Source organism: Hypanus sabinus, chromosome 9, assembly GCF_030144855.1.
Source record: "Hypanus sabinus isolate sHypSab1 chromosome 9, sHypSab1.hap1, whole genome shotgun sequence".
Classification (NCBI taxonomy): domain Eukaryota; kingdom Metazoa; phylum Chordata; class Chondrichthyes; order Myliobatiformes; family Dasyatidae; genus Hypanus; species Hypanus sabinus.
Genome location: NC_082714.1, coordinates 74230030 through 74253093, shown reverse-complemented (window position 1 = coordinate 74253093; position 23064 = coordinate 74230030). Strand labels below are relative to the sequence as shown.

Below are 23064 nucleotides of genomic sequence, written 5' to 3'. Positions count from 1 at the left end.
TGTGATCAGCCAAATCAGAGATGTTCCCCAACTCATCAGGAATATAAGCACAGCACTGCTGACCAATAACAGCACAAGTGTCACCTTCCTCTGCAAGCTGGTAGTCTAAGGCCACTCCAGACAGTACCGGAGAAAATATTTGGAAGATGTAAAAGTTTACAGGGGGAGGGGCTCATGTTTTGGGTGCGCACCTAGTTAGTTAGTTGCTTATTGCTTGTTTAATCTTGTGTAACTTGGACAGATATAACAAGTGTATTGAATACTTAGTATTTAGTTTCTACAGTTTGGGTGATTTGGATGAACGTTTGTTCGACTTGCATGCGAGTGTTTCACTGTTTGCTTATCAATGAAGAGTTGGTGTACTTAGCCCATAATCAATGTCTACTCTTTCAGTGACCAAACCCACAAATCTGCTTCAGTACATCAGGGACTCCCTGTGGCCAATCTTGGTTAACGAACTGAAGAACGTCAGCAATAAAGATGGCAAATAGGGTGGGTGCAGTGGTACAATCCCATTTGACTGCTGTCTTGACAGCGAAGGGTTCTGATTTAGCGCCACTATTGCTGAGTACCTTGGCTGACGTGCTCTCATGCAGCAGCCTTGGTATTTGTAAGTACTCGTCAGTGTAGCCATGTCTTGATAGCATATGCCAGAGGGGAGCTTGGCAGTCTCCAATATTTTTGACAAATCTATGAAAGCCAAGTACAAGGGTTGCCTTTATTCATGGCACTCTTCCTGCAATTCAGGTGTTGTAAAGGTCAAGTCTGCAGAGCATTTAGATGGGCAGAAACATTACAATTCAGGGACTATTTCTTCAGACAGCAGAAGCAGTTAGTTGACAAGGATACATGCAAGCACTTTGCCTGTTGTGACAGGATGGAGATGCCTCTGCAATTGCTATAATCTGCCTTGCCTCCCTTGGTGAATATCGTTACTATCAGAGCATCTCAATAGTCTAAGGGCAGCCGTTCCTTTCCTCAGATGTTTAAGAGCAGGGCATGTACGTGGTGCTGGTCCACCTTCCTTGAGTATTTCTGCTGAGGTCCCATCAGCATCAGTGGTTTTGTTGCTTTTCAGGCTTTTGATGTTATCATAAACCTCTTTCATACTGGGAAGATCCCCCATATCTTCTCTCAGGTAGCAGGAGAAATTGGCTTGTAATCTCTGGCTTAGCAGTGCAGTCACAGCTCAGTTCTTGAAACTACTCTCTCCATCGATTGTTGATGTCCATATGATCCTTCAGCAAGTTTGGCCTGTCCTTTGAGCACAGGTGTTTTAATTCACATGAACTTGGACAACAGGCTGCTTTGGTGGCACTGAAGAAGCCTCTTGTGTCACCAGAGTCTGTCAGTCTCTGGATTTCTAGGGCTTAAAAGTTATGACAATGACAAAAGTTACGACAGTAAAAGTTGACTTGACTAGACTTTTCTCATTCCACCATTCCATTCTCATTTTCTCATTCCACCAAGAATTCTTTAGCTCCCTCACCCTGCACTGGACAATTGCCTTGGCTATGGAGTAAGCTTCTTGTTCGGCCTTGCTGCCAATGTCATTCTGCCAGGCACAAAAGGTTTTTCCTTTTAGAACCACAGAACAGTAGAACATTATAGCACAGAAGCAGCCCTTTTTGGCTGTGCCGAACCATTTTTCTGCCTAGTCCCACTGACCTGGCCCATATCCCTCCATACACCTCTCATCCATGTACCTGTCCAAGTTCTTCTTAAATGTTAAAAGTGAGCCTGCATTCACCACTTCATCTGGCAGCTCATTCCACACTCCCACCATTCTCTGTGTGAAGAAGACCCCCCCAATGTTCCCTTTAAACTTTTCCCCCTTCACCCTTAACCCATGTCCTTTGGGTTTTTTTCTCCCCTAACCTCAGTGGAAACAGCCTGCTTGCATTCACTCTATCTATACCCATCATAATTTTATATACCGCTATCTAGTCTTCCCTCATTCTTCTACACTCCAGGGAATAAAGTCCAAACCTATTCAACCTTTCTCTGTAACTCAGTTTCTCAAATCCCGCCAAAATCCTTGTAAACCTTCTCTGTACTCTTTCAACCTTATTAATATCCTTCCAGTAATCGGTGACCAAAACTACACACAATACTCCAAATTCGGCCTTACCAATGCCTTATACAACCTCACCATAACATTCTAACTCTTCTACTCAATACTTCGATTTATAAATGCCAATGTACCAAAAGCTCTCTTTACTACCCTATCTACCTGTGACGCCACTTTTAGGGAATTTTGTATCTGTATTCCTAGATCCCTCTGTTCTACTGCACTCCTCAGTACCCTACCATTTACCTTGTATGTTCTACCTTAGTTTGTCTTTCCAAAGTGCAACACCTCACACTTGTCTGTATTAGTCTGGATCCTCTTCAGTTTGTGTATCAGGAGAAGGTGGGAGTGGAGGATGCTATCACGTACTTGCTGCACAAATCCCTCTCTCACCTGGACAGGGTCAGTGGTGCTGTGAGGATTACATTCCTGGACTTCTCTAGTGCCTTTAACACCATCCAGCCCAGGATCTTAAGGCACAAACTAACGGAGATGGGAGTAGACTCACACATGGTGGCTTGGATAACGGACTACTTGACAGACAGACCTCAGTATGTGAGGTTGGGAGACTGTAGGTCTGACACGGTGGTCAGCAGCACAGGAGCACCGCAGGGGACCGTGCTTTCTCCGGTCCTGTTCACCCTGTACACATCAGACTTCCAATATAACTCGGAGTCCTGCCATGTGCAGAAGTTCTGCTGATGACACGGCCATAGTGGGGTGTGTCAGGAATGGTCAGGAGGAAGAGTATAGGAAACTGATACAGGACTTTGTGATATGGTGCAACTCAAACTACCTGCGTCTCAATATCACCAAGACCAAGGAAATGGTGGTGGACTTTAGGAGACCTAGGCCTCATATGGAACCATTGATCATTAATGGAGAATGTGTGGAGCAGGTTAAGACCTACAAGTATCTGGGAGTGCAGTTAGACGAGAAGCTAGACTGGACTGCCAACACAGATGCCCTGTGCAAGAAAGCACAGAGTCGACTGTACTTCCTCAGAAGGCTGGTGTCATTCAATGTTTGTAGTGAGATGCTGAAGATGTTCTATCGGTCAGTTGTGGAGAGCGCCCTCTTCTTTGTGGTGGCGTGCTGGGGAGGCAGCATTAAGAGGGACGCCTCACGTCTTAATAAGCTGGTAAGGAAGGCGGGCTCTGTCGTGGGCACAGAATTGGAGAGTATGACATCGGTGGCAGAGCGGAGGGCGCTGAGTAGGCTACGGTCAATCATGGAAAACCATGAACATCCTCTGCACAGCTCCATCCAGAGACAGAGAAGCAGCTTCAGCAGCAGGTTGCTGTCAATGCAATGCTCCTCAGACAGGATGAAGAGATCATTACTCCCCAACGCCATTTGGCTCTACACCACCAGGGGCAAGACATGTTAAAGTGCTGGGGTTAGGACTGAGCTTAAGTTACCACTCAATGCACTTTAGTAAACTATTTAAGAACTTTTTAAAAACTATTTATTAATGCTTTTTGGGAGGGTGATTTTAGATGCATATCACATTTATACTGTTAAATACTGTATGTAATCAGTTTTGCTACAATTAGTGTATGAGACACTGGAAAAATGTTGAATTTCCCCTTGGGGATGAATAATGTATCTATCTATCTATCTAAACACCATCTGCCATTTTTCAGCCCATTTTTCCAGCTGGTCCAGATCCCTCTGCAAGCTTTGAAAACTTTCCTCACTGTCCACTACACCTCCAATCTTTGTATCATCAGCAAATTTGCTGATCCAATTTACCACATTATCATCCAGATCATTGATATAGAAGACAAATAACAATAGACCCAGCACTGATCCCTGTGCACACCACTAGTCACAGGCCTCCACTCAGAGAAGCAATCCTCCACTACCACTCTCTGGCTTCTCTCATTGAGCCAATGTCAAATCCAATTTACTACCTCTCCATGTATATCTAGCGACTGAATCTTCCTAACTAACCTCCCATGCGGGACCTTGTCAAAGGCCTTACTGAAGACCATGCAGACAACATACCCTTCCCTTCATCTACTTTCTTTGTAACCTCCTCGAAAAACTCTAAAAGATTTGTTAAACATGACCTACCACACACAAAGTTGTGCTGACTCTCCCTAATAAGTCCCTGTCTATCTAAATACTTGTAGATCCTATCTCTTAGTACTCCTTCCAATAATTTACCTACTACCAACATCAAACTTACCGGCTTATAATTTCCTGGATTACTTTTAGAGTCTTTTTTTAAACAATGGAACAACATAAGCTATCCTCCAATCCTCTGACACCCCACCCGTAGATACTGACATTTTAAATATATCTGCCAGGGGCCCCTGCAATTTCAACACTAGTCTCCTTCAAGGTCCGAGGAAATACCCATGTCAAGTCCTGGGGATTTATCTACTTTGATTTGCCTCAAGATAGCAAGCACCTCCACCTCTTCAATCTGTATAGGTTCCATGACCTCACTACCTGTTTGCCTTATTTCCATTGACTCCATACCAGTTTCCTTAGTAAATACAGACACAAAAAAGCCATTTAAGATCTCCTTCATTTCTTTTGGTTCCATACATAGCCAACCACTCTAATCTTCAAGAGGACCAATTTTATCCCTTACTATCCTTTTGCTCTTAATATACCTGTAGAAGCTCTTTGGATTATCCTTCACCTTGACTGCCAAAGCTACCTCATGTCTTCTTTTAGCCCTCCTAATTTCTTTCTTAAGTATTTTTTGCACTTTTTATACTCAAGTACCTTATTAGCTCCGTTTCCTATACATGTCATTCATCTCTCTCTTCTCATCAGAGTTCCAATATCCTTAGAGAACCAAGGTTCCTTATTCACTTTGCCTTTAATCCTGACAGGAACATACAAACTCTGCACTCTCAAAATTTCTCCTTTGAGGGCCTCCCCCTTACCAACGACATCCTTGCCAGAGAACAACCTGTTCCAAGCCACACTTTTTAGATCCTTTCTCATTTCTTCAAATTTGGCCTTTTTTTCCAGTTTAGAACCTCAACCCAAGGACCAGATCTATCTTTATCCATGATCAAGTTGAAACTAATGGTGTTAAGATCACTGGAACCAAAGTGTTCCCCTACACACTCTTCCGTCACCTGTCCTAACTCGTTTCCCAATAGGAGATCTAATATTGCATCCTCTCTAGTCAGTACCTCTATAAATTGATCTAGAAAACTTTCCTGAACTCATTTTACAAACTCTAACTTGTCTAGACCTTTAACAGTATGGGAGTCCCAATCAATACGTGGAAAATTAAAATCCCCTACTATCACAACTTCATGTTTCCTGCAGTTGTCTGCTATCTCTCTGCAGATTTGTTCCACCAATTCTCGCTGACTATTGTGTGGTCTATAATACAACTCCATTAATGTGGTCATACCTTTCCTGTTTCTCAGCTCCACCCGGATGGCCTCGGTAGACAAGCCCTCTAATCTGTCCTGCTTGAGCACTGCTGAAACATTTTCCCTAACTAGCAATGCCAACCCCCCCCCCCCCCCCCCCCACCTTTCACCTCTCTGCCTCTATCACAACTGAAGCATCGGAACCCTGGAACATTGAGCTGCCAGTCCTGCCCCTCCTGTAGCCAAGTTTCACTAATGGCTACAATGTCATAATTCCACATGTCAAATCCACGCCCTCAGCTCGTCTGCCTTCCCCACAATGATCCTCTCCCTGACATAGACACACCTCAGAGATTATTACCACCACACACAACCCTTCTATTTATGACTTTGCATGAAACTTTAACATAATTTATTTTCACCCGTTCCACTATCTACTCAGGCATTCAGGTTCCCATCCCCCTACAAATCTAGTTTTACCACCCCCCCCCCCACCCATAGCACTAACAAACCTCCCTGCAAGGATATAGGTCCCCCTGTAGTTCAGGTGTAACCTGTCTCTCTTGTACAGGTCCCACCTGCCCCAGAAGAGGTCCCAATGATCCTGAAATCTGAAACCCTGCCCCCTACACCAGTTCCTCAGCCACGTGTTCATCCTTCAGAGCATACTATTCTTATCCTCATTGGCACATGGCACAGGTAGCAATCCTGAGATTACCACCCTCAAGATCCTGTTTTTTAACTTCCTACCAAGCTCTCTGCACTCACTTTTCAGGACCTCCTCACTCTTTCTTCCTACATCATTGGTACCGATGTGTACCATGACATTTGGCTGTTCACCCTCCCATTTCAGAATGTTGTGCACGCAATCAGAGACATCCCTGACCCTGGCACCCAGGAGGCATCAAACCATCCAGGAGTCTATGTCGTGACCACAGAGCCTCCTGTCTGTACCGCTAACTATCGAGTCCACTATCAGTACCACTCTCCTCTTCTTCCCCCCTCCCTTCTGCACTGCAGAACCAGACTCAGTGTCAGAGATCCGGCTTCCGCAGCTTGTCCCAGGTAAGTCATCCCAACAGTATCCAAATCGGTATACTTGTTGCTGAGGGGAATGGCCACAGGGGAGCCCTGCTCTGCCTGCCCTTTCCCCTTCCCTCGCCTGACAGTAACCCAATTACCTGTGTGCTGCTCCTTTGGCGTGACTGCCTCCCTATAGCTACTAACTATAAACACCTCATTCTCCCGAATGATCCGGAGGCCATCCAGCTCCTGCTCCAGTTCCCTAATGTGGTTTGTTAGGAGCTGCAGCTGGGTGCACTTCTTGCAGGTGTAGTTCTCAGGGACACTGGTCTCCCTGACTTCCCACATCCTGCAAGAGGAGCATTCCAACATCCTGCCTGGCATTCTCTCTACTCTAAATGAACAAAAACAAAACTAACCAGGGACCTACCCTCGCCTCTGCCGGTTCACACCGAAGCATATTGAGCCAAAGCCATCCCACTCTGCCTCAGTCCTCTGCAACTATGGCCGCTACGACGATGGCCGCTGTATATGGTGGTCTTTTTTTTAAACCTTTGGCACGCTACGTCATGCGCCTGCGCAGTCTAGCCTCTTTTCCCCAATCTGTTAAAAAAGAATGGCTTCTCTCCGAGATGCCTTTACTTCTTCACTCTCCCCCTCTTGCTTTGAATTAAAAGACCATTGAAAATTTCCTCTCCTTTTTCCTGGAAAGAAGTTATTTTATCTCTAGATCGTCATGAAACTAATCCTGATGTTTTCTGGGCTTGCAGGCAAGGATGGTTTTGCAGGTAGAAGATGATGGATTTAAGCAGACTCCAATGTTCTTCAATATCCTCTGGATATTCTTGACGGAGGTTTCCCCAAACAAGGTCTGAAGGTGCTGTTGGGTGGCAGTGTCAATCAAGCTCTTAAGTTTTAGTTTTGGCCTGGTTTTCTTCTTATGAACCCTCTTCTTTTTCTGAGTCTGATCGACGGGGAGCAGATCAGGCATTGATCACATTACATCTGCCCCTAGCTTGGACCATGACATAGTCAATCATATGTCACCATTTAGACTGGGGGTGCTGTCAAGATACCATGAATTTGTTTTTCTGGCAGAAGATTGTTCGTGATGATAAGATCGTGCTCAGCACATACGGTGAGCAGTAGCACTCCATTTGAGTTGATCTTCCCAATGCCTTTCTTTCCTATTGTATTCTTCCAAAGATTAAAGTCCTGACTGACCCTGGCACTTTAGCCTCCTAAGAGAATTAGCTTATCCTCCTTGGGCACTGTGTCATTTCTAGGCAAGCGTAGAAGACCTCTTTTTGTTGCCATCTGGTTGTTGGCAAGCACCAAGTGGATTGTCATGAGACGTTCACTGACATGCTGGTGCATTATTGCAAACCCAATACTATGGATCCTAAGGCAAACACTAGGAATCTACAGATGCTGGAAATTCAAGCAACACACACAAAATGCTGGTGGAACGCAGCAGGCCAGGTAGCATCTATAGGGAGCACTGTCGATGTTTCAGGCCGAGGCCCTTCGTCAGGAGTAACGTTTCGACAGTGCTTCTCCCTATAGATGCTGCCTGGCCTGCTGCGTTCCACCAGCATTTTGTGTGTGTTGCTATGGATCCTAGACTCATCAGCTGCCTTCCCTTTTCAGGTGTAACCATTCTTCACCTCTAGTTGCCCTTCATCTGCCAGACAAGTATCAGAAAGAGCAGCTAGGCAAATCTGGCATCTCCTCTGTTTTCTGTTGATGATCGCAGTTTTTCCTCTCTGGTTGAACTACTTATCAGAGTGTATATATTCCAAGCTACAAAGGTCATGTTTCTTTGTTTCTAATCTCAAGTGGTGATCCCTCTGGACACAGTAACTGAATCAGGAAGTTGACACAGTGTATTTTAGGGCACCTTTTCCAGCCCTGAGTGGGGTGAGCAGAGTGGATCTTAATCAGGGCTGCTCAGTTTTGGGTGCAGCTGCCAAAGGGCTCTTTCAGCCTCAGTTCAAGAGCCCAGAGATGGAATCAAAAACTCACTGACCAATGTGCCAGCTTGTGACTAGGGACTTCCAGAACTCTCAAGTCTGTCCCTTTCACCACTTGTTGATCACCATGAGACATTATATGGGATATTAGTGTCGATTCCTTTAATGAAGAACATCGGTGTATGACAATTTAAAATGGAGAGGCTAATGCATAGGCAGCCACCATAAAGACCCTGGCAGATCAGGGTCAGGGTCCAGTGGCATGGTGTGCAGGACAAATGGGGACCCTACACTGCTGCAGCCTTCCTCCACCTTCACTGACGTTGAAATGTGTCATCATATTCCACCAGCTCCACCAATGAGATCTTGGTCAGATCACTCTGTCTGGAACTTCTTCCTTGACCTTACTGCCATGGGTGACCCTACCAGAACCCTCCAGAAGGCATTACTCTCGCGATCTCAGGAATTCACAACCTTCTGCCCCAGTCTGGTGTGGAGCTTCCAATGATCGCAAGGGTTATAGACTCAGCTAACTCCATCACAGGCACAACCCGCCCACCACCAAGGACCTTCAAGAAGGAGGTATCCATTACAAAAGACCCTCAACATCCACAACATTCGCTCTTCTTATTACTACCATCTGGGAGGAAAGACAGCAGGCAAAGCATCCACAATCAATGACTGAGGAGCAGCTTCTTCCCCTCCATCATCAGGTATCTGAACTGTACATGATCACTACTTGGTAATTCCTTTTTTCCACTATTTCGTAACTTACAATAATATTCTGCCTTGCATATCTTGTTGTTGCAAAATGACAATTTTCACAGCATATGTCAGAATAATAATCTGATTCTGATTCAATTGAATTTTACAATCATACAGAGCCATTTAACTTCTCCCAAATTTCTGAACAGAATAAAGATGCTCACTCTCACAGTGTGATTTAACTCATGTTATCTGGGTTATAAAGCTTAGATCTCTGGATTAATAGTTTAGCAATGTAAGTTCTACATTAATGAACTTATTGAAGTATAAATTACTGTACTCTGAAATATTATAACTAATCAGTACAATAAAAATCAATTATTTAAAAGATCAGATGAAAAAATCCACCACTTATCAGACATTTAATGACAATACAGATTGTGAACTTACCCACATAGAATTCTGCCTATGTTGTACATTCTAGCTTAATATTATGAAATTAATTTGGATCACACCCTTGCCCCATCACACTGAACAGAAATAGCAAAGTGGCAGGAGAAAATAATAAAGCCACTGAATATCATTCTGCTCTCTATAATTACACCTTCAACATGTGCTTCACACCAATAATAACTCACCAGCTCAGCTAGGTTCCAGAATATCATGAACAAACTAGATTTCTATTCAGATTTCCAAGCCATTATCATAACAAGAGGATTGACTGACTTTATTCACTCATCCCAAATCACAAACGTGCATGTATAATCACCTGACACATATGTAATTACATTAAATCTAAAGACCTCAAAAATCAGTTTGAGTGAATGTGATTTAAAAACTATATTCCTTGTTTTCAGGGTTTAGCTTGTTAGCCCCTCGCTAACAGCCACTGGGGTCAACATTGAGAAAATCACCTTTCTCAGACCCTGTATGTCTAGGGCAGATATGACTTGGGTCTCGTCAAATCCGTGGGGTTGGGATGGCTTGTGTGAAAACTGTGTGATTTACTGCCCCATGCAATCACCCATTGGCAAAAAGTACAGATCATACACTGCACAGTTATAAAGCAAGCATATTTATGAATAGTAACTTAGTCAGTAAAGAAAAGATAGAAAAACACAAAGAGCGCCCATTATAATTAAAAAGTCAAATATGCACAGGCTTGAGTTCAAATCTTCCAAAAGTCAGTGTCTGATGAGCTCATAGCACCACTCATATTCACTGATCCCTGGTAGAATTCCCTCTCTTAGGCTCCATTGGATCATGCATTCCATAAGACTATCAGACATAGGAGCAGAGTTAAGCCATTTGACCTGTTAAATCTGCTCTGCCATTCAATCATGGCCGATCCTTTTGTCTCCCACTCACCAGCCTTCTTCTCCCTGTAACCTTAGATGCCATGCCCAATCAAGAACCTATCAAACTCTGCCTTAAATACACCCAACAACCTGGTCTCCAAGGCTGCCTGGGGTAATAAATAGCACAAGCTCACCACCCTCTGGCTAAAGAAAGTTCTCCACATCTTTTTTAAATGGACATCCCTCTATCTTGAGGCTGTGCTCTCTTGTTCTAAACTTCCCTACCAACATCTGTCCACATCTACCACGTCTAGGCCTTTCAACATTCGAAGGTTTTAATGACACCCCCCTCATCCTTCTAAATTTCAGCGAGAACAGACCCAGATCTATCAAACATTTTCATCCGTTTCATTCCCAGAATCATCCTTGTGAATCTCTTCTGAACCCTCTCCAGTGCCAGCACAGGAGCCCAAAGCTGTTCACAATACTCAAGGTGAGGCCTCACCAGTGCCTTATAAAGCTTCAGCATCTCTCGCAGGTTCAAATCCTATGGCCGGTTCTCTCGAGCTTCTTCTCTCCATCTCCTACTGAAAAAGACCTCAACCCACCTCTGTCACAAAACCTCTTTCCCAGCATCCTTTAGAACATTCTCCCAGTTCCACCCTCCTGATTGGATGACACAACATTCCTAAGCATCCCTTATTTGTAACGGTAACTCAAACACTACCAGCAGAACATACTGCTTCTAAAGAAAACTATTACATGAAATACCTTACATTAGCAGTAAAATCTTTATCAGGGTGTTAAATCAGGAATAGCCAGTAGTCCTCTGTACAACAATGTACAACATCCAATGACCAATAACATGACACAATTTGAAATAAATTCTATCTATTCAACTGTAAATTTGTATTCTAGTTTAAGATGATGATGGTGAAGCACAGCGATGACTTGACAGCAAAAGCAAGTATTAACTACTTTGTTAACTACACTTTTTCTCAAAAACATTCACTGCAACCAATAGCCTACAGCTGCCTTTCAGAGTTGAGCTTTTGAACTATCTGTATAATCAGCAATTTTTTGCAAAGTCTCGAAGACGCAGCATTGTTGGTGTGTGGCATGTACAAGCTGAATCGACTGCAGTAGAACTGAAGTGAGGCAGAATTAAGGCAGTGGCGCCCAGGCCCAAGAGCATATCAAAGTGGCAAGTCCTGGGACCGAGAACGAGGAACAGACTGGTATTTAGCTCGTTGCTTACAAGGTACACTCGACTCTGCACTGAACTGAGGCTGTGGCCTGCAACTAATGGGCTTCTGGATAGACTGTGAATGGTTTTTATGAACTTCGTTCTGAATGTTACTTGCTTATTTTTAATGTTTGCACGATTTGTTGTTTTTTCTGCAATATTGAGTATTTCATGGTCCTTTTTAATGGATTCTATTAGGTTTCTTTGTTTTATGGTTGCCTGGAAGGAGACAAATCTCAAGATTGTATACAGTACACACAATTGAATAATAAATAACTTTGAACTTTCTACTTTGTGCTCAGGAATTCAGATTTCAAGTCATCTGAAACCAGTAATACTTCTCAAGCACTGACAAAAAGAGGCTAATTCTTTGTGACCACATTATTTCTTTAGCATTACAAAAGCATACACATTTCAGAGCAACACAGCACAAAAACAGGTCTTTTGGCCCAACTCAGTTTATTCCCTATAAACTGAGTTATAGGGAAAGGTTGAATCCATTAGAACTTTATTCCATAAGACATAGGAGCAGAATTAGGCCACTCAGCCTATCAAGTTTGCTCAGCCATTCCATTATGGCTGATCCTGGATCCCACTCAACCCCATACAAATGCCTTCTCGCATATCCTATCCGTGCCCTGACCGATGAGGAAACAATCAATTCCTACCTTAAATATACCCATGGTCTTGGCCTCCACCACAGTCTGTGGCGGAGCATTCCACAGATTTACTATTCTCTGGCTAAAAGAATACCTCCTTACCACTGTTCTAAAGAGTCACCCCTCAATTTTAAGGCTGTGCCCTCTAGTTCTAGATACCCCATCAGAGGAAACACCCTCTCCACAAAGTACACTGCTGGGGTCAAAGCAACACGTACAACATGCTGGAGGAACTCAGCAGGCCGGGCAGCATCCGTGGAAATGAGCAGTCAACATTTCGGGCCGAGACCTTTCATCAGGACTGAAGAGGGAGGGGGCAGGGACCCTATAAAGAAGGTGGGGGGAGGGTGGGAAGGAGAAGGCTGGTAGGTGCCATGTGAAAAACCAGTAAGAGGAAAGATCAAGTGGTGGGGGAGGGGAAGCAGGGAGGGGATAGGCAGGAGAGGTGAAGGAGGAATGTAAGGGGAAAGCACTATCTGTAGTAGAAGGCGGCAGAATCATGAGAGAGGTGATAGGCAGCTGGAGGAGGAGGAGGCAGAGTGAAACGGGGAAGGGAGAGGAAGGGAATTACTGAAAGTTGGAGAATTCAATGTTAATGCCAAGGGGCTGGAGACTACTCAGACAGTATATGAAGTGGTGCTCCTCAAACCTGAGTTTGGCCTCATCATGGCAGTAGAGGAGGCCATATATGGACATATCCAAGTGGAAATGTGAAGCAGAGTTGAAGTGGGTGACAACCCGGAGATTCTGTCTGGTGTGGCGGATGGAGCGGAGGTGCTCGACTAAGTAGTCCCCCAATCTGCGTCGGATCTCGCCGATGTAGAGGAGGCCGCACCGGGAGCACCAGATGCAATCGATGACCCCAACAGACTCACAAGTGAAGTGTTGCCTCACCTGGAAGGATTGTATGAGGCCCTGAATGGTGGTAAGAGAACAGGTGTAGGGACAGGTGTAGGACAGGGATAAGTGCCAGGTGGGAGATCTGTGGGGAGGGACGTGTAAACCAGGCAGTCGTGGAGGGAACAATCCCTGCGAAAAGCGGCGAGTGATAGAGAGGGAAAGATGTGCTTAGTAGTGGGGTCCTGTTGAAGGTGGCAGAAGTTGCGGAGGATAATATGCTGGATTCGGAGGGTGGTAGGTGAGGTCAAGGGGAACTCAGTCCCTGGTGTGGTCCCTGGGGTGAGGGCCGAAGTGCAGGAAATGGAGGAGATACGGGTTAAGGCATCATTGATGACAGCAGAAGGGAAATCACGACCCTTAAAGATTTTTTAAAGATTAAAGGACATTTGAGATGTCCTGGAATGGAAAGCCTCATCCTGGGAGCAGATGCGGTGGAGACGGAGGAACTGGGAACAGGGAATAGCATTTTCGCATTTGGCAGGGTGGGAAGCGGTATAGTCAAGGTAGTTATGAGAGTCAGTGGGTTTATAGAAGATGCCAGTGGACAGTCTGTCTCCAGAGATGGAGATTGAGAGATCGAGAAAGGGGTGAGAACTGTCCGAGATGGACCAAGTGAATTTGAGGGCTGGGTGGAAGTTAGAGGCAAAGTTGATGAAATTGATGAGCTCAGCATGGGTGCAGGAAACAGCACCATCAATGTAGCGAAGGAGAAGTTGGGGAGCAGTACCAGTATAGGTTTGAAGCATAGACTGTTCCACGTAACTAACAAAGAGGCAGGCATAGCTGGGGCCCATGCAAGTGCCCATAGCTACACCCTTGGTCTGAAGAAAGTGGGAAGAGCCAAAAGAGAAGTGTAATTCCCTTCCTCTCCTTTCCCCCATCCCAGTTTCACTCTGCCTCCTCCTCCAGCTGCCTGTCACCTCTCTCATGATTCTGCCTTCTTCTACTACACATAGTGCTTTCCCCTTACATTCCTTCTTCACCTTTCCTGCCTATCCCCTCCCTGGTTCCCCTCCCCCACCCCTTGATCTTTCCTCTGACTGGTTTTTCACCTGGCACCTATCAGCCTTCTCATTCCCACCCTCCCCTCCCCTTCTTTATAGAGCCCCTGCCCCCTCCCTCTTCAATCCTGACAAAGGGTCTCAGCCCTAAATGTTGATTGCTCGTTTCCACGGATGCTGCCCGACCTGCTGAGTTCCTCCAGCGTGTTGTACCCTCTCCACATCCTTTCAACATTTCCTTTCAAACTGTAGGTTTCATTGAGATCCCCGCCTCATTCCTCTTAATTTCCTAGAGTATATGAGAAAGAGGGAGATTTGATAGAGATATAAAAAATTATATATATTAATATTATATAGTTAGGGAAATGCAAGCTGGCTTTTTCTACTGATGTTGGGTGAGACTAGAACTAGAGGTCACGGGTTAAAGTTGAAAGGTGAAATGTTTAAGTGGAATATGAGGGGGAACTTCTTCACTCAGAGGGTGGTGAGAATGTGGAACAAGCTGCCACTGAAAGTGGTGGATGAGAGTTCAATTTTATCATTTAGATGGGTGCATGGAGAGAGGTATGGAGGGCTATGATCCGAGTGCAGGTCAATGGGAATGGGCAAAATTATATTTTGACTAGATAGTTAAAGAGCCTGTTTTCTGTGCTGTACTGTTCTATGACTCTGTGGTCCATACCAACCACAGTATCCTCCCTACTAGTCCCAGCTGCTTACATTCAGCCGATAAACTTCCAAGCCCCTCCCCCAGAGTACCTATTCTAAAATATTGTAATTCTACCTGCCTTAACCACTTCATCTGGCAGCGCATTCCAAGGTACTGTGCAAAATAAGTTAACTCTTGGGTCTTTTAAATCTCCCCCTTATCTTTTATATGTCTCTTCCAGCTTTGGACTCCACACACACACTCTCATAATTTCATAAACTTCTATGAGGTCACCCCTCATTCTCCTGCACACTAGGTAATAAAGGTCCACAATGGCCAATCTCTCCCTATAATTCAAGTGCTTTATTTCAGGCAGCCTCCTCATAAATCTCTCCTGCACCCTCTCCAGCTCAGAAATGTTTTCCTTATAACCAAAACTGTTGACAAATGCAGTGTCAGCTAAGATCCTTAATGGCAATATAATGCCTTTACTCCGAAACTCAATGAAGGCCAGCATGCCAAATATTGTCTTGAGCTCTCTTCTCATTTCTGTCATTGGGGAGGTGTTACAGGAGCTTAGGTTCCAAATTACCAGGTTCAGGAATAGTTTTACCCCTCAACCATCAGGCTTCTGAATCAGCACAGATACCATCATTCACCTCAACTCTGAACTGATTCCACAACCTATGGACTCACTTTCAAAGACTGTGCAACTCATGTTCGCAATATTATTTGTTACTTATTATCGTTATTATGGTTTTTTTGTATTTAAACAGTTGGTCTTTTGCACATTGGTTGTTTGTCAAACTTTATGTGTAAGCTTTTCATTGATTCTGTTGTATTTCTTTGTTCTACCGTGAATATTTGTAAGAAAACGATTCTCAGGGTAATATATGATGACATATACATACTTTGATTAAAAAAATTACTTTGAACTCAAGTATTGAAAACTGTCTACTTGCATGCGTGCTTTCAGCAAAATGTGGACTTGTATTCCCAGCTCCCATGTTTCCATGACACTTCTCAAGACACTGCCGCTAACAGTATTCTACCCTATTTTAACTGTCCAAAATGCACCATCTCACACTTACTAAAGTTAAAATCTATTTGCTATTCCTCAGTCTATCTTCCTAACGGATCAAGATTGCGTTGTAATTCATTGCAACCTGTTTCATTATCAACAACACCGCCTAACTGTCCCTCAGAATTCCCACGAGTAACTTCCCTACAACTAAAGTCAAGCTCACTGGCTGGATAAGCCATGATACATGTTGGTTTTGATAAGTCAGTGTACTGAGAACAACAGTTGGGATGGTATTGACTTCTCTGCTACATGAAATATGTTACTAAACTGGGAAAACTGCAGAAGAGATTTACAAAAATGTTGCCAGGATCTTAGGAGGTATATAAAATCATGTGATGAATGCTCTCAGTCTTTTTCCGAGGGTGGGAAATCAAGAACAACTAGAGGTGAGAGTGGAAAGATTTAATAGAACTTGAAGGGCAACTTTTTTTATATATTAACATAAAGGGTGGTGTCAGTGAGATGATTATTGACTTCAGGATGAGGAAACTGAAGATCTGTCCATGAGCCAGTCCTCATCGGGGGTTCAGAGATGGAGAGGGTCAGCAGCTTTAAATTCCACAGTGTCACCATTTCAGAGGATCTGATCTGGGCCCAACACGCAAGTGTAATTACGAAGAACACATGGCAGCACCTCTTGTGAAGATTCAGCATGACATCTAAAATTTAGATGAACTTCTATAGATGTGTGGTGGAGAGATCAATGATTGGTAGCATTGTGGCTTGGTATGGAGACACCAATGCCCTTGAATGGAAAATCTTACAAAAGGTAGTGGATTCAGTCTAATCCATCATGGACTACCAAGTCCTGCTCTCTTCTCACTGCTGCCATTAGTTAGAGGGTACCCACACCATCAGATTCAAGAGCAGTTATTATCTCTTAAACATCAGGCTCTAAAACCAATGAGGATAACTTTGCCTCCAACCGTCACCCTACCCTCAAATTTACCTGGTCCATTTCCAACACCTCCCTCCCCTTTCTTGATCTTTCTGTGTCCATCTCTGGAGACGGCTCATCTACTGATATCTACTATAAGCCTACAGACTCTCACAGCTACCTGGACTATTCCTCTTCCCACCCTGTCTCTTACAAAAATGCTATCCCCTTCTTACAATTCCTTCATCTCCGCCGCATCTGCTCTCAGGATGAGGCTTTTCATTCCAGGACGAAGGAGATGTCTTCCTTTTTTAAACAAAGGGGCTTGCCTTCTTCCACCATCAACTCTGCTCTCAAACGCATCTCTCCCATTTCCTGCACATCTGCCCTCACCCCATCCACCTGCCACCCCACTCAGGATAGGGCTCCCCTTGTCCTCACCTACCACCCCACCAGCCTCCAGGTCCAACGTATAGTTCTCCGTAACTTCCGCTACCTCCAATGGGATCCCACTACCAAGCAGATCTTTCCCTCCCCCACTCCTGCTTTCCACAGGGATCGCTCCCTACGCGACTTCCTTGTCCACTCGTCCCCCCCATCCCTTCCCACCGATCTCCCTCCTGGCACTTATCCTTGTAAGCAGAACAAGTGCTACACCTGCCCTTACACTTCCTCCCTCACCACCATTCAGGGCCCCAGACAGTCCTTCCAGGTGAGGCGACACTTCACCTGTGAGTCGGCTGGTGTGGTATACTGTGTCCAGTGCTCCCGGTGTGGCCTTTTATATATTAGTGAGACCCGACGCAGACTGGGAGACCATTCCACTGAACACCTACACTCAATCAGCCAGAGAAAGCAGGATCTCCCAGTGGCCACACGTTTTAATTCCACATCCCATTCCCACTCTGATATGTCTATCCATGGCCTCCTCTACGGTCAAGATGAATCCACACTCAGGTTGCAGGAACGACACCTTATATACTGGCTGGGTAGCCTCCAACCTGATGGCATGAACATTGACTTCTCTAACTTCTGTTAATGCCCCTCCTCCCCTCCTGTTCTCCATCTCCCTCTGGTGCTCCCTCCTCCCCCTTTCTTTCTCCCGAGGCCTCCCGTCCCATGATCCTTTCCCTTCTCCAGCTCTGTATCACTTTCGCCAATCACCTTTCCAACTCTTAGCTTCATCCCACCCCCTCCGGTCTTCTATCATTTCGCATTTCCTCCTCCCCCCACTACTTTCAAATCTCTTAGTATCTCTCCTTTCAGTTAGTCCTGACGAAGGGTCTCGGCCCGAAACATCGACAGTGCTTCTCCTATAGATGCTACCTGGCCTGTTGTGTTCCACCAGCAGTTTGTGTGTGTTGTTTGAATTTCCAGCATCTGCAGATTTCCTCATGTTTGCTCTTTAAAAACTTGATTAATGTAGGATTGAAATAAAACGGTAGTCAGCACATACTCTATGGGTTGAAGGGTTTGTGTCTGGCCGTTGAGGTTGTTGTCAAAAATCTTACAACATTTCCAAAGGTTGTGCCTTATCCCAGCCTTCAGCACAATCAAGACAATCATCTCAACCAAACTGAACTAAGGTTGCTTGCAAAACCTATGTAGAATGCCATGAAATAGAATTCTTCATTACATAAAGTTACAGAATTTTTCAAAGGAGTAGTTAAGCTAAAGTTCTTGGCTGTAAAAGAAAAACATTTTTTACAGCCAGATTACAATTCTTTTAACTACATTCTCTTTTCCCCTGCAAATGAATTATAACATGCACATTCTTAAAGTCAGAACCTATTCTAACCATACTTGAAAACACAAGTACAATTACAGATTTATTTATATTTGTAAATGTCCAGAAAAATAACACAATTGATCAGAATCAGGCTTAATGTTACTGACATAAGTTGTGAAGTTTGTGACAGAACTGTGCAGGCATAACAAATTATTATAAGTTACAATAAAAATAAATAAAGCTGAAGTAGAATAGTGAGGTGGTGTTTATGGTTCCATGGACCATTCGGAATTCTGATGATAAAAGGGAAGAAGCTGTGGGTGGTTCAGGCTCTTACACCTCCTCCCAGATGGTGAGGTCCTTCTTGCAGCACAGCCTTTGGAAGGCATCCTCGATGGTGGAGATGATTATGCCCGTGATGCAGCTAGCTGAGTCTACAACCCACTGATCCTGTGCATTGGAGCCTCCGTACTAGGCTGTGATGCAACCAGTCAAAATGCTCTCTACCGTACACTTGTAGATATTTGCCAGTCCTCATCGATAAGCGGGAAGTTAAAGTCACCTGTCATAACCTTACTTTTCTTACAACTGCCTGCAAATGTGCCCCTCTAAATCCCACCAGCTATGGGTCTATAATCTAACCCATTAATGTAGTCATCCCTTTGCTATTCCTCAGTTCCATGCATATTGACTTGTACGTCCTCTCTGAGCACTGCTTTATCTTCCTGTTTCTGGCCTCAGTAACATGTAGCATGGGTAGCAATCCTGAGACCACCACCCTGTAGGTCCTGTCATATAACTCCCTAAATTTGCAGGACCTCAGCACTTTTCCTGACCATGACAGACCATAAGATATAGAAGCACTATTAAGATTTTAGGTAACATCCAGTCCATTTCACCATCCAATCATAGCAATTGTTTTTCAGCTCCATTCCACCAACTTTTCACCCCATAACCCTTAACCCCTTAATCAATATCTGCCTTAAATACAACCAATGACTTGGTCTCCACAGCCCTCCATGGCGACAAATTCCACAGACTGATCAATCCTAGTGTTAAGGGACATTGTTCTAAGGCAGTTTCTAAAACATCCTCTCCACATTGACTCTTCCAGATCTTTCACTCTCAGTGAAGGGTCTCGATCATTGACTGTTCATTTTCCTGGCTGACCTGCTGAGTTACTCCAGCTTTTTGTATATGTTGACCCAAATTACTAGCATCCGCAGTCTCTCTGGTCTCTTAGGCTTCAATGAGATTTCTGCACCAACAAACTTGTTCAGAACTCAATTATCCATATGCCATCGTATTTCCAAATTACTGAATACCCCCTCTCCCCACCCCCCACCCGTTTCACTCATCCCAAAGTCTACATTTACAAATCAGATTATGGTTCCCTGTATCCTGCACCAAACTCAGATCAGGACAATATATTGCTTCCCATTAAACGACTAATAGCATAGATTTAGCCAACTTCCATGCTGTTTTCTGAAATTATCTCAGTAGACTACTCGTTCCAGTCACCCCGGCCTCAGAGGCACTTGTGAAACTTGCTTTAACTCTACAAACTGCTGCACTGTTTTCAAAATGCTGTGAGCATCCATTGTACAGAGAGCCTTCCGGTTCTAACCTCCTCTGCAAACTGGTGCAACTGGTACATATTGGGACGGGCTTCTCAGCCTACCATCAAAAACACAGACCGGCCTGGCTCCGAACCCATGTATCTAACGAGTCCAACCACAACCCTCTCTGGTTCTCCACACAAATCGAGCACCAGGCTTTGCGGCCTGACGCACTTCGGCCTCGTGGAGCGAGAGGGAAAGAGCGGACGGTCCGAGGTCGAACGATATAGGAGTTTGTGGAAGGATCCGAAGCCTCACCTGATAGCTGAGTAACTCCCCAACATCCATGTCCGCGCCGTCCTCCGCCGCCGCGAGTCAAAGTTACTGCGAGCTGGAGCTGCCCTGCCTCACTACCGTATGTCAGACCTGCGCCGGGGACACACTGCCGTACGCGCCAAACTGTCGTAATTCAAAACTCGTAGGCTATCGCAAATGAAGAGAGAGAGATCCAAGGCATGCTGGCTAACTGAATCCAAAGCAGGAGAGGTGGATAGAAGGCGGAGGGAGTCTCATTTGTGAGCAGCGGTGTCCTGCCAGGATTGCTGCTGGAACCCTTGTTTCCATGACATGTATTATGGACTTGATATAAATTGGTTTATTATTGTCTCATGTACCAAGGTACAATAAAAAATCTTGTTTAGCATGCCCTTTCATTACAACAGTGGATTGAGGTAGTAACAAGAGGAAACAATAACGGAATGCAGAGTGAGTGTTACAGTAATGATGTTATTACTGTTAAACCAGGGAAAATAAGAAGACACTGCATCTGCTATAAGGACACATTAGCGCCATAGCCCTCCACCCCCCCCCCCCCCCCCCCCCACCAATCAGGTCATAACCTGTTGTACCTTCAGCCCTTTAATAAGTCTCTGGTCCAGTGGAAACCTGTGATTAGGAAGTGGTCACAGTAGGTCAATGAGGCCCTGTGAGGCTACTTTGAAAGGACTGACTGGGATATGTTCAGTAGTCCATATGGAGAGAACATTGATGGACTGACGGACTGCATCACAGGGTACACCAGCTTCTGTATGGATAATACTGTTCCCATTAGGACTGTACGCTGTTTCCCAAACAATAAACCTTGGGTCACCAAAGACATCAAAGCCATACTGAACAGGAAGAAGAGGGTATTCAGAGATGGAAATAGGGAGATCAGGCTGGTTCAGAGGGAACTGCGTGAGAAGATCACTCATGGCAAGGACTGCTACAGAAGGAAGCTGGAGAGGAAACTACAGCAGAACAACACAAAGGATATGTGGAGTGGTATGAAAACAATCACAGGGTACGAAAAGACCAGAGACACTGTGATTGAAGGGGACTGGGACAGTTTTGATGAGGAGAGTTCTGTTTACCCCTCTACAATCTGTCCATCGCCACCCCCTCACCCTTCATCTCTCTCCAAGGACTCCGGACAGCCAATGACCACAGAAACATGGACTACCCCTGCTGAGCAGGTAAGGAGCGAGCTCAGCAGACTTCACCCAGGCCAGGCTGTGGGCCCAGACGGTAACAGCCAAGGGTACTTAAGGTAGGTGCTACTCAGCTGGGTGTTGTCTTTCATCTGAAGCTGAGCCTGGAGAGGGTTCCTGTGCTGTTGAAAATATCCTGCCTAGTTCCAGTGCCGAAGAAGACATGTCCCACCACACAGTGACTAGAGACCAGTGGCACTGACCTCCCATCTCATGAAATCAACAGAAAGACTGGTTCTGACACACCTCGGGACCATCGTAAATCTATCACAGGACCCCTGCAGTTTGCTTACCAACCACAAATTGGAGTCAAGGACGCCACTATCTTCCTTCTTCTACGGGCTTACACCCATCTGGGTGAGTGAGGCAGCACTGTGAGAATCATGTTCTTTGATTTCTCCAGTGTTGTTAACACTATACGACCTGCTTTACCAGGGAGTAAGCCCGCAGAGATGCAGATGGATGCTCCACTAGTGTCCTGAATTACAGACTACCTGTCCAGGTGGCCACAGTACGTGAGATTACAGAGCTGTCTATCAGATACTGTGGTTTGCAACACATGGGCACCTTAGAGGACTGCCCTGTCCCCCTTCCTGTTCACTGTCTACACCTCGGACTTCAGATATAACTTGGAGTCCTGCCACCTGCAGAAGTTTTCAAATGATTTAGCAGTTGTGGGTTGTATCAGCTGTGGTCATCAGGCTGAGTACAGAAGAGTAGTGGACAACTTTGGTGAGTGGTGTGGGCTGAACTACCTGCAGCTCAACATCACTAAGACAAAGGAGTTGGTGGTGGACCTCAGGAAGGTGAAATCACCCTGCATTCACACCTCCATCAAGGGAACAGATGTGGAAGTTATCTGGGACTAAAGATACCTGTGAACTCATCTGGACAATAAACTGGACTGGACTGAAAATACAGGGGCTCTGTGCAAAAAGGGGCAAAGCCAACTGTACTTCCAGAGGAGGCTCCAGTCATTCAACATCTGCATTAAATCACTGAATCGGGCTTGCAGCATTCCACATTAACAATGTCCAAAAAGGTCTCAAGATCAGAATCAGAATCAGAATCAGGTTTAATATCACCAACATATGTCATGAAGCATGAAGCTAGTCACAAGAAAAGCAACCAAGATGGTCACTCTCTGTAAGACTGCCTGCCTCCTTCACGCACCAAAGCAGGCAACGCCAATTCCAGCTCGTTCAGTTTCTCTACCAACGAGCAACTTGCTGATGGGGTAGATCTACAATACTTTAAACTCTTCATGTCCAGCAGGGCATTGTGATCATAAAAATTACGTCTAACAACAGCAGAACAACAGTTTTTTGACCCTATAGAAGCCACTGCAATCGAACATGCTGCCATATCAATGTCATATTGAATTGGAGCTTATAGATAAGCAGGGAGGAGT

At 44.9% G+C, this 23064-nt stretch overlaps 1 protein-coding gene across 1 annotated transcript in view; it reads right to left on the bottom strand.

Moving 5' to 3' along the window:
* Nucleotides 1–20581, bottom strand: part of ctnnbl1 (catenin, beta like 1) — a 293894-nt gene extending 273313 nt beyond the window's left edge. The window contains exon 1 of the mRNA XM_059979909.1: nucleotides 20443–20581. Coding sequence (XP_059835892.1) covers nucleotides 20443–20472 — 30 coding nt within the window. The 5' untranslated portion in view covers nucleotides 20473–20581. The remainder of the gene's footprint in view (nucleotides 1–20442) is intronic.
* Nucleotides 20582–23064: the final 2483 nt, after the last annotated feature.